Consider the following 16996-nt stretch of genomic DNA (forward strand, 5'->3'; position numbering starts at 1 on the left):
TTGAAATATATTTGTGAAACATTAAGATTTTCAATCATGACTTAAACATAAAGTATTGTGAAACGTGCGTAATCACATTATATATATATATATATATATAGATATATATCATATCACATCACATTTTATCTAATCTAATCTACAACTCTGTTTTTCAGAGTAAGACTATTACGCAACTATATACCTGCAACACGTTATGCATTTTGTAAAAGTACAACGATAAATGTAATACTATCTATAAAATGGATTCTTTACCTTTTATTCTTGTAACATAAAATAATATTCCCTTTAATCGAAATACATGGTATAATTACGGATCTATGTAAAAATATAAAATGTGACTTGTAGTACTCTTTGCTGCTCTCTGAATCGCTAGTTTAATACTTTTTACACTAATCCAGAAGAAAATTTGACTGTGCATGAACCTCGGGCATAAGTTAGCTTCGTGATAAACGCTGCCGCTAGCTTGGAAAAATATATGGAAATGACAAAGTTATTCTGAGCGTACGGGTGCTTCTTTATTTGAAAGGCAGATCCGGACTTGCACGGACGAAAGAATAATTTCACCAATGTGCACGCGGGACACATTGCCGCAATACCGCGCCTGTTTTGAGTATCGCGCATACATATAATCGGGATTCAGTTTCAACTCGCTCCTTACCCACGTTGTTTCATTTCCGCGATATGCGTTAAATCTGCTAATCGTATTCAGTTGTTTTACCGAACGGTTTATTTTAAACAGTAAATTTAATAAAAAAGTTATATCCGAATATACAGGAATATATTACAAAAGATATGTGCATGTGCAAATATATATAGGGAATTTAACGTTGAATTATTTTTCTTTTCCGTTCTGAAAACACAGGATTGGTTCGTAAGATTAAATAAGGGTTTTCTTTTATGATTACGTTATTGCTTAACTAAATTGTTTAACTAAAGTTTGAACAAACGATTGGAAGCAAGTATACTAAGATAATGTAATATATGCATAACGTAAATAAAGAACTATAACGATCAGTGGCAATGTTATTTCGCGACATCGTGACATTTCTATTGATATAATTTGAAATCATGACTCAGCACTTTGCATGAATTTTTATGCGATGTGCTTACTGATTAGTGAAAATAATATAAAGAAATATAATTCTCTTTTCTTATATGATATTTTTTATATTTTTATTTAATATATATAATAGAGAATAGATATATACAATATAGAGAAAATTTTTAGCGTACAGTTTTATAAGCAGAAATGTTTATCTATTCGTGTGAAAAAGTAATCTGTCGGTTTAAAGACAATTCGTGCGAAATACTTGTATGATTCTAAATTACGCCGCTATAGAACTGGGATAATCTCACGAAATAATATTAACAATCCATCTGTCCATGATCGCCATAGCTCTTTTATACTTACATACATTGTATGTTCCTAACTCGTGATAACTTAAAGATATATTTTACTCGACATATATTTCACAGTTACTAATCGATATATAGGTCTAAATTTTATATATTATAGTTATTTCGCATGACTACAAAATATGTTTCAAGCAGCCAAGATCTCTCAAAATCAGTAAAGTATCAGCTAGTATCTTGCATAATTCGTCATCGTACTTTAATTGCTTCATACCTTCCCACATGCCTAAACGGTCAGTTTGTTGTTTCATTACATCTGGTATATGATATCCTAATAATACCGGTAGATAAAAATTCGCGATAACAAAACCAAAAAGACCACCTTTTCTGTAATCATCCAGCAAAGCTTCGTATGAATATTTCTCCATGTCCCAAATGCCAGCTTCTAACAAATATTCTTTCAATGCATCGTGATAGGCTCGCATTATTTCGAAGAACTTGTCCTTTATTATTTCATTCGGGCAGCACAGGCAAAGATACGTGGAAAGATCGACAACGGGAGTCGAGTATCTAATAAGCGCGAAGTCGATTAGCATCGCGCGATATTGTCCATCGTCTTTCGTCTTGAAGAGCATATTGTCCAATGTTAAATCACCGTGACATAACGTGGACAAGGGTTCCAGCGGTTCTACTGTCTTCATCATCACTTCGTCAAATGCGTTCAAGAGTAAGGCTTCCATTTTATCGCAGAACACTGCATCGTGGCCGTGATTGCGAAGATATTCTACCGTTCGCGTCGAATTAGCATTGCAGAGGAGTTTGTAGTCGTTTTCCATCGTCTTAAAATACCGAACTTCTTGAAGTCGCGTCACGATATCGAAGAACTTATCCCGCTGTAGCTTCTTCATGACATATCCTTTGCCGTGGAATCGTCCGATCTCGCGCATCGCCGCCAACGTGTAGTCTAAAGGAGCATTGTATTTATACGAACAAGAATGATATCCTCGTTTGTTGACGTTCTCCAGGGCAATCACTGAATCGTTTGGCGGCCGTTCGTCGACGTAGAAGCATCTCGGGAAGTTCTCATCCGGTCGAGCATACATTTGATAAAACAAAATCTCGTTGTGAAATTGTTCATTGATATAACCCGCCACAGCAACATTGAGCAAGGGTTTCTTCAATATCATAGGAAATTCCTCGTTCTGTTCCTTTGTTTTGTTTTCAAACTGTAGGAGTACATAATATATGGTAGACATATACTTGTTGATCGATTCAGATACCTTGTACCGAACTTTATCGACATCCAATCCAAGATTTTCAATAATCTTCGACATCACATCTTCGATCCATTTTTTAAAATCTTTGTCGTGTGACATTTTATTCGCCTTACAAGCGCGACCCGTTGTGTTCGAATACAAATACTATACTGATGCACACTGTACAGTGATTTTTATCAGACTGAATGTGATCTGTGCTTGAGTGGCACGCTCGTCACGTGTAGGACTCGCCGGCCGAGCGGAGAGGTAAGGAGAAAGAAGTAGGCGTAGCTCTCGAAAGTGCAACTAATTCCGACCACTGAATATGACAAACTGACTTTGTCTTGCAAGAGTATAAGAGTAAGAACTGTAACTGTGAAATTAAGTGAAGAGTGGGAGACTGATATTAATGCGTGATATCGCAGAACTAGTTGAGCCATATGTGTCAACATGATGCGCAAATACGCAACAAAAAAAAATAATGCAAAAATAAAATATTATTACTTCATGATCGTGTCTCAGAGAAAAATTAAAATAATATAATAAATATTCTGCAAAATACTGTATGCGGTGAAAAGAAGTCATGTAGAAGCCTTGCCTTGTTAGTAGTTATAACATGATTGACAAAATTATTATACCAATCGATTGAATAAAATTATAATATTTTTATTTTTTGATTGGGTGAAATTAATTACATTAATGTCTGTCTGAGGTATTAATGTTTACTTGTAGTTTAGGCATACACGTTACGCAATTGAACATGAGTGTGAAAAAATGATGTATCTTATCGCATATTATCAGCATTATATTGCATTATCGCATATTGTAAAGAGCGAGACGATAAATATACACAATTAGAAATACTATCACTATACAATAAATTAAATTCTTTTAGATTCATAAAATATTATCTTGTATGAAATAAATATTTTTATATTTATTTTAAGATAAATTTTCTGTATTAAACTTTTATTTTATTGCAAATCTTGCGAGTCTTCTAAAAAAAATATCTTAATCTCTTCTAAACTCTTCTAAAAGATATCGTACTCTCCTTTTAAATAAAATAAAATGAATTTAAAAAAAATGTATATAGGTATATAAAAATTAAAGATAAAAGGGTATAAATAAAGGAAGCAAAATTAATAAATGATAAAAACCATAAAAAAATCAAACAAAGAATAGTTTTAAAATATTTTTGAGATAGCAAACAATTTATTACACATTTATAATTCAAAGATATATACTTATTACATCGATTTGCAATTTGTATGTATTTATCATATTTATTTACAATCTATAGTTTCTATACAGAAACATTTTTGTATTTATTATTTTATATTATGTATTTTTTATGACATCTAGTTACCGATTTAAATTTATTTATAATCTATACCTTATAATTATGAATTGATAATAATCTGGCATTATATATTATGTGCATGGAAAAAAATTGTCCCATTATGAAACATATTTTAAACAACCAAGATCTCTCAAATGTAGCAGCATATCAGCTAATATCTTGGACATTTCATCTCCACCAAGTTGTTTGTTACGTAGTGCTCCTTCAAAGAATTCATCGTTGTTTCCGATTGTATCGTCGTTGTTTATATCGTAGTATCCCATTAATACTGGTAAAAAATGAGATGCGATAATGAAACCGAAGAGTCCACCTCTTTTGTAATCGTCCAGCAAAGCGTCGTACGAATATTTCTCGACGTCCGAAATACTAGCTTCCAGCAGATACTCTTTTAATGCGTCGTGATAGACTCGCATTATCTCGAAAAACTTGTCCTTTCTCACGTCATTCGAGCAGCACAGACAAAGATACGTGGAAAGATCAACGACAGGAGTCGAGTATCTAAAATACGCAAAGTCGATCAGCATCGCTCGGTATTGCCCATCGTTCTCCATCTTGAAGAGAGTATTGCTCAATGTAAAATCCCCGTGACACAGCGTGGACAGTGGCTCCCGCGGCTCCACCGCCTTTATCATCACATTGTCAAACGCTTTCGAGAGTAAGGCTTCCGTTTTATCGCAGAAGGTTACATCGTGACCATGATTACGAAGATATTCTACCGCTCGCGTTGCAATTATATCGACGTATTTCTTGTACTCATCACACGTTGAGTTGAATCTAGTTTCTTGACATTGTTTCACAATATCAAAGAACTTCTCGCGCTGTAGCTCCTTCATAACATACCCTTTGCCATGGAATCTTCCCATCTCACGAAACGCCGCCAATGTGTATTCCAGAGGAGCATCATACTTATATGGACAAGAATAATATCCTCGTTCATTGACGTTCTCCAGAGCGATCACCGAATCGATGGGCGGTTGTTCATCGGTGTAGAAGCATTTCGCAAAATTCTCACCAGGCTGGGCGTACATCTGGTAAAACAGGATCTCGTTGTGGAATTGAACGTCGCTGCGGGTCAACCGTCTAAAGTATTCTATCCGTGAGGGTCTCTTTATTACTAGAGAAAGTTCTTCACTCTGACCCTTTGTCCTATTCTTAAATTTCACGCATATGTAATGAACAGTAGACATAATATTGTCGGCTTGTTCGGATAACTCATACCGAACTTCGCTGACGTTCTGTCCAAGATCCTCAATAATCTTCGATATTACTTCTTTGTTCCATTTCTCAAAGTCTTCAATGTGAGACATTTTGTTAGCTTAGCAGAGCAACGTGTAAATTTACACTCGAGTCTAAGAATGTGCCAATGCAAGCTGCTGACACTGACTAGTTTGACTCGGATTCGTTATCTTGATTGTACCGCGACTCGCACATTGCTGTCACTCTGAGATATAATAGTCGTCATAGAGATCATGAGTGGGGCTTAGCCTTGTACAGAATGTAAGTATGACGTCAAAAGTGGGAGGTACCTAATATTAACTTAACGATACTGTGGCAGCACGTATCAACGTGATGAAATAGTCAATAGTGCATATAAGTGATAATTTAGAAGATAAATAACCACAATTGGTCGATTAAAATTACTGTATAATATATAGAGAATGATATATAATATTTAAAAATATGATGTTACGAAATACCTAACTTTAAAAACAATGTTAAAAAATAATATTAGAAATAATGCTAAAAATACGAAATTAAACGATGCGAAATATAAACTTTTGGTACTTCGATTTTGCAATATTTTCGCTAAATTCAGCAAAATTGCTGATTACGTTATCGTAGTATTATCGTTATATGCTCAGCGATTAATTTCTGGAATACATTTTACAGTAAATCGCGTCAAAAATATGAGATAATACATTAAAAATATAACACGTGTAATAAAATGCACAATCAGATTATTATCTTAACTTCAAAACTTTATTTCTGATATTACAACGTATCTGATATCTGATATTACAACAGTAGATATAGTTGATGTATTATTCTCTAACAGCTTATCTCTATTCTGTTTTTAAGTAAGTCTAGGAAATGATAAAATACTTTAAAATTAATAGACAAATGTCTTTTTACGCGCTTCACTCTGGAGGATTAAACGGTTCATCTCTGTCTCTCTTCTTTGGTGTTCGAATAGGTGCAAAAAAAAACGAGGTCACGAAAGATACTTTCGCGAACAATACGCGGCCACTCGAAGAAAGCTGAAAGAAAGTAGATGAAATACGGAATCGTGCGAAGAGTAACGAATGACTGTGGAAACTGAATGACTCAATGTAAAGGAACGAGATCTTTTGTTGGTTCGTAACACGAGATTAACGAAGAACGTAATGGAAGCGTGACAAATTTAGCGAATCTTTGACGCCTCATAAAATATTTGTAATGTTAACAATATGTAAAGAGCTATTGTTATCCAAAATTTTTGAAAAATCGATTCTCTTGTTTTATCATATTTATGTGGCTGAATTCTCTAATACATATATATCTACATATATCTATATTTTGTTTCTTGAAGAGAAGTTACAAAAATTACATTACTTATGAACAATGTTTTTACATTCTTTTAAGTAAGTTCTATCGCTCTTATCTTTTTAAGGTTGGATAAATTACTTCACAAGAAGATTGTTACAATGATTACAAATGAATTAGCTATGTTAGTATTTCGTATCTATATAACCTATATATGAATTAAATCTATATGAACTTGTTTATCAGTAACAGTTTATATTCATTTATTTAAGATTTATACGCAGAATGTCTTTGTCTTTTATTGTACGTTGAACGTTCCTGATACCTAACTAAGCACTCGTACTTTTTTTTACCTCATAGTTCATAATTATTGATTGATTATAATCTATGCATATACGCAACTCGGAATATTACATTGCTTTCAAAAATATTTTAAACAACCAAGATCCTTCAGATGCAATAACATGTCAGCTAGTATCTTGGATATTTCGTCTCCGCCGAACTGTTTCGTCAATTTCGCTCTCTCCACATACTCCATGCATACTACTTGTTGAGGATCTCTATCGCAGTATCCCTTTAACACCGCTAAAAAGAAAGATGCGATGATGAAACCGAAGAGACCACCTCTCTTGTAATCGTCTACCAAAGCGTCGTATGAGTATTTATCGATGTCCGAAATGCCAGCTTCCAGCAGATATTCTTTCAACGCATCGTGATAGACTCGCATTATCTCGAAGAATTTGTCTTTTCTAATTTCATTCGAGCAGCACAGACAAAGATACGTGGAAAGATCAACCACCGGAGTCGAATATCTAAGAAGCGCGAAGTCGATCAGCATCGCTCGGTATTGTCCATTGTTCTCCGTCTTGAAGAGAGTATTGCTCAATGTAAAGTCGCCGTGACACAACGTGGACAGTGGCTCTCGCGGCTCCACCGCCTTCATCATCACATTGTCAAACGCTTTCGAGAGTAAGGCTTCCGTTTTATCGCAGAAAGTTACATCGTGACCATGATTGCGAAGATATTCTACCGCTCGCGTTGCAATTGTATCGATATAATTTTTGTCATCATCATATGTCGGGTGCCACCTAGTTTCTTGACATTGTTTCACAATATTGAAGAACTTCTCGCGCTGTTGCTCCTTCATAACATATCCTTTACCATGGAATCTTCCCATCTCACGAAACGCCGCTAATGTATATTCCAGAGGAGGATCGTACTTATACGGACAAGAATAATATCCTCGTCCATTGACGTTCTCCAGAGCGATCACCGAATCAATGGGCGGTCGTTCATTGGCGTAGAAGCATTTCGCAAAATTCTCACCAGGCTGAGTGTACATCTGGTAAAACAGGATCTCGTTGTGGAATTGATAATCGATGCGACACATCAATCTGACGCTTTCCAACTGCGTAGGTCTTTTCAGTATTATAGAAAGTTCCTCACTCTCACCATTCTTATTCTTGAATTTCATGTTTATATGATATTGCATAGACATAAAATAATAATCGGTGCTTTCGCATAATTCGTATCGAGCTTCATCGACGTTTGATCCGAGATTTTTAATAATTGTTGACATTACTTCTTTTATCCATTCTTGAAAATCTTTAACATGCGACATTTTATTCACTGTGTGACGTGAGAACTGTTTTGTTCAACTTTTAACGCGAGAGCAATGTTCGAACCGGTTATTTCGAGAGTCGATACTCGAATGATACTGTGTAGCTTTGACACGTATACATCTTTTGGCTACTTATATCTTGGGTACGTAAGGAGGGTCTGAACAATATAAAGAGTGGGAGACTTACTTTCTTTCGTGTGTGTGTATGTATATATATATATATATATATATATCAGAAATTGTTATATTTTTTTAAATCATTATTTCTCCGAAAGTACTGGTGTAAAACATAATTATTTCTAATCTTATGAATGTAATTATGTTTAATATTATAGATATAATATGATTATATTTGATGTTATAAATATAACGTAAAAGGAGACGCGCGCATGCATATACGTTATATATTTATAAAATATAAATAGTATAAATAGTATTATAAAACAAAAAAAATAGTAATATAAAAAAGCAAAAAAATATTGATTACAAAATAAATTTTATATATATATTATATATATAAATACTTATGTATATAGAATAAATTAAAATCTTGTTTTGCTCTGATTGTCCATTAGAAATTTTGAAATTTTTAATAAGAAGAAGTATATATGTAGATTGTAGTCAAACTCATTTTTTAAATCGTTTTCTTACAACACCGAATGTCAGTTTGGGAATTTTCTTATCGTGAAGATAAGCGATGGATTTGGAATGACAGAAATCATAACTGGAATCATTCATTGTAAATATATACATAGTTCGAAAAATGTGATAAAATGTTAAAATATTCCTTCAGTTACAGCATTTATTTTGACTTATAAGGCAATATGTAAGAAATATAAGAATGTATTAAAATAGATAAACAAATAAATAATGGAATTAGAAACGATTAAATAATAAAATAAATAAAATTCATAATTATTTAAAGGGAAAATAGCGAAAGAAACAAAAAAATATTTTTAAGATGTAAAAAGTATTTAGTTATATTTACGACACAGAGAAACTTCTTTCTATTTATTTACATTGCGTATGCCTGAAGCATAATTGTGTATTTGGAATTTTTTTTAACTTATATAATTATTCACTCTATATAATTACTATAATTCATTAATATTGGTATATGAATTAATACAGTATTACAGTGACATTAATACAGTAACATACGGTATTAGGTATACACGCACCGGCAGAAATGTGTCTTTTGGCTGCTCGATATATGTGTGTAGATACACGCTACACAAACCAAGTATCATACGTGTGACTTGGCGCGTGGACTCATCCGCCAAGAGACACCATTCTTGCCGATGCGTGTATGCGTGTGACAACACACGTACATACACCTAAACGCCGCGCGCCGTGAGACACCATTTATGTCGGTGCGTGTACACATAAATATCTCGTGATTATAAAAAGTGTTTTAAACAACCAAGGTCTCTCAGATGTAACAACATGTCAGCTAGTATCTTGGATATTTCGTCTCCACCATCCTGCTTGAGCAATTTTAAAGCGTCCATTGTACCCCAGTCATCATATTGTCTATCTCTGCCGTACCCCATTAAATGTGGTAAGAAAAAGGATGCGATAATGAAACCGAAGAGACCACCTCTTCTGTAATCATCCATCAAAGCTTCGTAAGAATATTTCTCCACGTCCCAAACGCCAGCTTCCAATAAGTATTCTTTCAATGCATCGTGATAGGCTCGCATTATTTCGGAGAACTTGTTCTCTTTCACTTCAGTCGAGCAGCACAAACAAAGATACGTGGAAAGATCAACGACCGGAGTCGAATATCCAAGAAGCGCGAAGTCGATCAGCATTGCACGTTGTTGTCCATCATCTTCCGTCTTGAAGAGAATGTTATTCGATGTAAAATCGCCGTGACACAGTGTGGACAAGGGTTCTAACGGTTCAACTGTCTTTATCATCACTTCGTCAAACGCGTTCGAGAGTAAAGCTTCCATCTTGTCGCAGAAAATTGTGTCGTGGTCGTGGCTGCGAAGATATTCCACTGCTCGCGTTGCCTGAGTGTTGATAAGAAGCTTAAACTCATTCGTTGAACTCATTGTCTTGTCAAATCTACAATCTTGAAGCTGCCCCACGATATCGAAGAAGTTTTCCTTTTGTAGTTCCTTCATGACGTATCCTTTGCCGTGGAATCGTCCGATCTCGCGCATTGCCGCCAATGTGTACTCCAAAGGAACGTTGTATTTATGTGGACAAGGACAGTATCCTCGTTTATTGACGTTCTCCAGAGCGATTACCGAGTCGGCAGGTGGCTTCTCGTCAACGTAGAAACATCTCGGAAAGTTCTCATCCGGTTGGGCATACATCCGGTAAAATAAAATTTCGTTGTGAAATTGAAAATCGCTGTTGTTCATCTGTCTCCAGACTTCTGCTTGTATCGGCCTCTTTAGTATTATAGAATGTTCTTCATTCTGACCCGTCAGTCTATTTTTAAACTTCACGCACGCGTAGTACATAGTGGACATAATAACTTCAGTGGGTTCGGTTATCTCATATCGAGCTTGATCGATGTTTGATCCAAAACTCTCGATGATCTTTGACATTACCTTTTCGATCCATTTCTGGAACTCTTTATCGTGAGACATTTTTATTCGTGCGATGTACAATTCGTTAGGTATGATTTTCCGTTGAGTATGTCTGTTTAGTGCGAGCGACGCTTCCTGAGTCGACCGCAGCTCAAGTAACACTGATTTTAACGGCCTTCGTTGAAATGAAAAGCGCTATCTCATCTTGTTACGCAAGATCAATTCAACTGTAGTAGATAAATACATTATTAAGCAATGTTGTAGGTAAAATTAAATTTATATATTGCATGCGTGTGTTTACGTAATCCATATATATAATACAATAATTAGAATAAATTTAAAAAAATAACAATGTATATGACATAGACAATTTATTTATTTTATTTTATTGCTGGTATTTTTGGGTACCATTTTATGCAGTTATATATTAGGAACTACTTAAGTAAAACAAATTTTGAATGCGTAAAAGATTATTTTTTTTACGTCAATTTTTTTTTTAAACAGATTATCGTGTCCGAAAATTTTTATATCATACTGTGTTGGATAATGGATAACATATAGTAGACCTACTTTTCATCGTACGGTACTGGAGCATCTCGACGAGAGAGTCACTTGAGAATTACGTAATCAAAGAATTACGTCAGCAAAGTCCGTTTATCTTGAACGATGTAGCGGATGTAGCCTATACACAAAGGCATGTCTATATAACAGTGTAATGTATACCTACATTGTATGCGTGAATAACCGTAGATTGTAAGTTTTTACTTTACACAGCATAATTATACATTTCGCTAAATATTATTATGCGCTAAATATTATAAAATTTCATAGCTAAATCACCAAAAATGTTGCACGAAAAAAGAGAGATAAGGAACTATAAGGAAAATATAGTTTACATAATTCCTTGGCGATTTATCTAACAAAGTCAAAATGGACTTTATTAGATAAATCAGTGGGGAAACAACTCTTTGCGTAACATAACGTAACGTATTTTAATTGCTATTTTAAAAAGCATTTAACTCGGATCGTCAAAAAACGGAAAAGATTTTTAACCTGCGCACTAACGGAACGAATTGAGTTCTACGCCTGGGAAAGTTGACGTTTTTCTGGTCCGGTAAAGTGCGTCCCAAGGGCGTGGATGGTAGTGTGCTGTTGTCGAATATAGAAATAGCATTTGCATTCTCCACTTAGAAGTAATCGCGGTTGACGTTTTTAAGTAACTGCTTGAATGAAAATTATAAATATCTGAAGCTTATATTATCGTTCCCCTCCCCATAAACGTCAACTATAACGAGATCAGTGATAAGTTAAATTCAAATACTTTTTATTTTCAACTGTTTAAATATATACTAAATATATTGGTATTTCAAAAAACAAGGCAAAAATGCAGGGACGATCGTACAATGACGATGTAGGACTTTTGAATCTACATACAATTTTGTGAAGCGTATCAAAATTTTGTCTCAATAATACATTTTTAGTTGGAAATTTATTTCATAGCGCGATAAAAGCACATTAATGTCTCATATCCTGAAAACGTTCCTCGTTGTGAAAGTACAAGGTCCATTCTCTCTGAACTAGTAACCAGGCTCATCCTGCCTCTTCTCGTCCCCTCTGCTCTTCCCCGAGTGAGTTAGGCAGGTTTTCGGTCGGATGACGGAAAAACGTCTCCCGCGATTTTTCCAGGTAAAGGGATTTTGCATAATCACTAGTGATGTTGTGTGTGTATTTAAGTGGCTTGCTCGGTAAACGGCGAGAAGAGGCAACTCGAGCCATGGCGCTATCTAAATAGTGTATTGCGCGATAGTTTTAACGAGAAAGAACTTCGAGTGCTAGTGAAAACTTTCAGCGTTACGCGACGTGTTGCTAAATTTTAATATCAGCGTGCATTATCTATTTTCGTCAAGGATTTCCGTCCGTATATTTCGGGTATTATAATTATCTTATCTGTGCGCGATTGTATATCGATGGAGCAATATTTGTTTTAAACGATGATTCATCCCACGATATTTCTTGGCTGCGTGATATTCAGAAGAGCCCATCGTCTCTTCTCTCGGCGGAATACATAATTACGGGGAGTTGGTTGAGAAGCGAGAAAGAAGGAGAGAGAACGCTGCTCGACGCGATATTGCCGCGTTCTTTTCCCTAGGCGCACAATTCCCTGTCGAAAATTCCGCAAAACATAACAATGACTGGCGTTAAGGAGAGGACTGCCGGCTACGCGGGACGAATCGAGTCAGATTAAATTTCCATTGCAAATTTCATTCAACGGACTGCTTCGTTCCTTACTCGCTCTTTCCTAGTCTCTCTCTTTGTCTTTCTCGTTCTTTCTTCAGGTGCTCTCTCACTGCCGACGGTATGACAACGACTCAACATAGCGTTGTCCCCCCCACAAGATGAACGAGGCGACTGGTATTTACGCGAGGAACGATGAAGCGTTTGCGGGATAAGGGTCGAGTCGCTGGTGTACATCTAAGTGTCGTTATCTGTTTTCTTTGTCAAAGATTATCACCTTGCACGTGGCTGTCACGATCCACCCACAAAGTAGATAACTGTCCCGAAGCTGCAATCCATAACCGAGACATTAACAACCATAAACGAGATACGCTACGGTAGATGCGAGGTTAAATACGATTGTAGCTTCGAATGCAGCTTTTCTAAAGCTCTATAAACATCGCGCGTCGTAGGTATCTAATGCTGTGTCGAGCTTCTTGGGTGTTCTTGCTGAGTTAACTCGTGGCGGCTACAAACGATAACGAAAGCTTCTTGCACCTAATACGCGACTAAGTGCTCGTTAGACTAATGAGCCCTTAAAAATACGCGCTTTCTTGCGCTATCCCAAGGAGTCGAGCTATTGAATGAAGACTTAATGATGCGTTCACAGGTGGTCTTTGTTTCATTGGACGCGGTCTGTCGCCACCATCATCATCGTTCTCGTCTTCAATAACAGTAAAAATTATTTCAAAGTCATCAGTCGCATCGTGCAGAAGATAAGAGAGTAGATAATAAAATACAATAAATGTAATAAGTAGATAAATTTTTATTTTCGTCCGTCGCTCACTTAATACGACGGAACGTGGCTATTATTATTTCTTACACTGACATTTTTTTCCCGTTACGTATCACGCAAACTGCTTAGAGATGCTTCGTCACATTCTTAGCGACAATTAACGTTCCCACAAGATAACAGCGGATTTTACAACATATGTTGCAATTCTCCCACGTCATAGGTATTTTTCGTTACGCTCATCGGAAATTCATCTCGCTGACTCGTATAGAAGGGACATCGAACAGAACTGATGAATTTCGCGCGTTCCTGTTCCGTGCGAAACAAATGGCAGCCAATCGGCGTTCGCGCGCATCTCGAAAGTGAAAATTAATCCGATCGGCCGTGCGGGAAATCAATTCTATAATAAATCTCCCTCGGGCGGATCGTAAATAATATCCGCGCCGTGCACCGCGAGATAGCGCGTTGGCGCAACGGCGCGACAAAGAAATATGACACCCCACGGTCAAGCTTATTTATCGGCGAGACCCGTCCTGAACGGCACGGCTCCAACCGAGAACTCCAGCTAGGACATTTTACACACCCGCTGCATCCATCGAAAATCCTTGCCTGCTGCGCACGAGAGTTCGCACTCCAACGCATGGGGCAATCATAAACCTTCCGAGTTGATTCTCTTGTGACACACTTTGAACGGTTTTGGCTGAACTCTATGTATTCCCTATCGATCACCCTATTTTATCAGGAAAAGAGGGAAAATGATGTAGTGTTGTGTAGTATATGTTTTATAGAGATGCTCTCAAGTCTTTTTAATATATCTAAAATTATAATTACTGAGTCTATCGAACAGTATTTAAATATAGGTACTCGAATCGAAGAAAACCTTTTTTCACTCATAATTATTTAGATTTTTTAGAAATTTTTTTGTAATACGAAATAAAATAAAAAGTATTCTTGCTAACGAAATTAATACTTAAACAATTGCAACAATACGTTATATAAACTTATTGTTATTTCACTAGCATTGTAAATCTGTTTTTTTACAGCGCGTTACATTAGTTATTTCGACCAGCGAAATTATTATGAATTATTAACATAATTGATTTTAACATAATAAAAGCGGTCGGTTGCATTAATACAAACGTATCAGACTTTAGTGCAATATCTCGTTGTGTGTTATTTATTACATCATTCTATTTCTCTCCGTAATTTCCGCAACGTTTGGTTTAAAGTAACGACCATTCCCGGCGACATTTATTTTCCATTAAGATGTATCTATCTGCGAACAGTGCGAACAATATAAAATCGTTTGTTAGCGGTACGGGAGCCGGCATGTAATACATTAGCTATCGAGCTTATATCCCGTTCTATCGCGGCAAATCTTACTCCCCCGGCAATTATTCCGCGCTCCTGCGGCGAATCCTTGGCAGAGACCACATGCACGTGTCGGACGTGCTACGTGCGATTTCTTGCGATCAATTGGCAAAGCGGAACTTTAACACGGTCCGTAATCTCGGACTCTGCCAATAATGGGTAAACTTTGTCGGTGCGCGCCTACGTAACTCGGACGAGTCGCAGCCATCGGAATTGCATCGCGGCAGGGACCGCTAATACCGGGGCCAATTTACTTGGAGGGAGGAGGAAAATTTAGGATAGATGCGAGCCTTCGTGCAAGCCTTCCTGCCGTCTCTATATACCAGTATCTCTATATCGAGCAAAGTTTCTTACTCGCAAGCCGCGTTCGAAGTTATTTCCATATTTCGCTCATTTGGAAATTAGCTTAATTTGACAATACTGTTCATATAGACCAATAAGCTTTCAAAGCGAAGAATCAGTCACAGTACGAAACTGGTGGAATATTGCGCGCGATTTATAATAGAAATTTGTAACAGCAGTAATAATGTTAATAATTAAATTCGTGCACTTGCGAATCGTTGGAATGTCTTGGCGCGAATTCTGCGGCGAGACTCGCAAGGTACACTATGTGCTTGAAGCAAAAACCGAAAGGATGGGGATGTATGCGCCGGTCTATCTACCAAGCGTTTAAGCAAAAGTTGTGAATCTGAATTTTAAAATAGGAGAGAGACGGCGTTCGGCGTTGTCTACTCGCGACCTCGCCCGGGCAAGGGTAGGTTTCGCAGTAGATTGAAAGATAACTCTACGGCTTTCTATCTCTCCTCTTCTTGCCTAACCTTTACTGGCGGTACATCTCGTCCCCGATGTCGCGTCTCTTGCTCTATCCAGGGTTGTGTCTCCTCATCCTGTCCGATTTTCCATCGCCGCAGATATTTTACGAGGTGGCTTCGACTTCGCGGACCGTAAAATCTCGAAATTTAGGAGAGGATCTAGCTGCAAGGACGCGACCCACTGCACCGGGCCTCGCGTGTCTACATACGTCCTTCGCGAAATATCACGAAAGGCAAAAGCATAGGCATATAGGTATCGTTGCCGCGCGCCTCTTGTTGATTCGAGGTCACGAAGGAGCGTGATCATCCTGGTAGCATCGAATTGAAACGAAGCGCGTCTCGACCCCAATTCTGGCATGTAACTCGAAATGCGCCGGGGAATCGCTGATGCGCGCATTCCGCGGCTCATCAGCCATAACTCGATATTATCCGGAGCCACGGGATTTAATGGACCATCGAGTGAGATAAACGCGCTGCAAATATCGCGATTAAACCTGCAATTGCTGTCTGACGGCACGTTACCGTGCCGTCGTTGAGCGCGAAGAGAAAGCGCGCGGATTTACGCTTATTCTCGCGAGTTGATGCGATAAATTCTCATTTTTGTCGATGATGCGATACAGATGGAAACCGCGGCGTAGACTATAGGAACAAAGGCGAGAAACAGGAGTAAACTACAGCGCGATTCCAACTGATTCCAAACATGCCGCGTCTGATTATTATATTTTCTCGCTCCTAGTTCTCTTCCCGATCTTTTTTATCATTTGGCTCCACTTTGTGTATTATCCTGTTAATTCTATGTACCGAAAGATTTATTTTCGTGGATAAAAATACATTAAGTTATTCAATTCAATTTTAGTTGGAAACACGCTTCAGATTATATAAGAAAATTAGGTGTGGTACCCTTATTAAATGATAGGGTATATCGCATCTTTTTAAATTGAGTTTACATCTCTTCTAAATTAAGTTAAAAGCAAAATGTTGGTCACGGGCGTATGAACGGACGAAGGAAAGGAAATTGAGGAAATGGGGCAGATTGCGAGGTCTTGGAAAGGTGGTCAATGGCGTTGACTCATAATTAAATTAGCTTGAGCCCATTGTACGAGCATCGCCAGCTCTTGTAACCCGTTCGTTCCAAACTTGGCCA

General features: G+C 37.0%; 5 protein-coding genes and 1 long non-coding RNA gene across 8 annotated transcripts in view; 1 reads left to right on the plus strand and 5 right to left on the minus strand.

Moving 5' to 3' along the window:
- LOC112465108 (zwei Ig domain protein zig-8-like) overlaps window positions 1–16996 on the plus strand; it is a 247429-nt gene that overhangs the window by 119271 nt on the left and 111162 nt on the right. The gene's annotated exons all lie outside the window — the stretch shown is intronic.
- Window positions 1–16996, minus strand: part of LOC112465109 — a 148064-nt gene that overhangs the window by 25390 nt on the left and 105678 nt on the right. The window lies entirely within an intron of this gene.
- On the minus strand, window positions 239–3037 carry LOC112465106. Its single transcript, XM_025032497.1, has one exon. It carries the CDS (start codon window positions 2730–2732, stop codon window positions 1533–1535), a length of 1200 nt encoding a protein of 399 aa, XP_024888265.1. The 5' UTR covers window positions 2733–3037; the 3' UTR covers window positions 239–1532.
- On the minus strand, window positions 4018–5422 carry LOC112465104. The gene has a single exon (XM_025032495.1). The coding sequence runs from the start codon at window positions 5277–5279 to the stop codon at window positions 4071–4073; it is 1209 nt and encodes a 402-aa protein (XP_024888263.1). The 5' UTR covers window positions 5280–5422; the 3' UTR covers window positions 4018–4070.
- On the minus strand, window positions 6527–8336 carry LOC112465107. The gene has a single exon (XM_025032498.1). The coding sequence runs from the start codon at window positions 8114–8116 to the stop codon at window positions 6917–6919; it is 1200 nt and encodes a 399-aa protein (XP_024888266.1). The 5' UTR covers window positions 8117–8336; the 3' UTR covers window positions 6527–6916.
- LOC112465105 lies at window positions 9095–10834 on the minus strand. Its single transcript, XM_025032496.1, has one exon. It carries the CDS (start codon window positions 10720–10722, stop codon window positions 9517–9519), a length of 1206 nt encoding a protein of 401 aa, XP_024888264.1. The 5' UTR covers window positions 10723–10834; the 3' UTR covers window positions 9095–9516.

Source organism: Temnothorax curvispinosus, unplaced genomic scaffold (assembly GCF_003070985.1).
Source record: "Temnothorax curvispinosus isolate PA1 unplaced genomic scaffold, ASM307098v1 QBEX01014901.1, whole genome shotgun sequence".
Taxonomy (NCBI): domain Eukaryota; kingdom Metazoa; phylum Arthropoda; class Insecta; order Hymenoptera; family Formicidae; genus Temnothorax; species Temnothorax curvispinosus.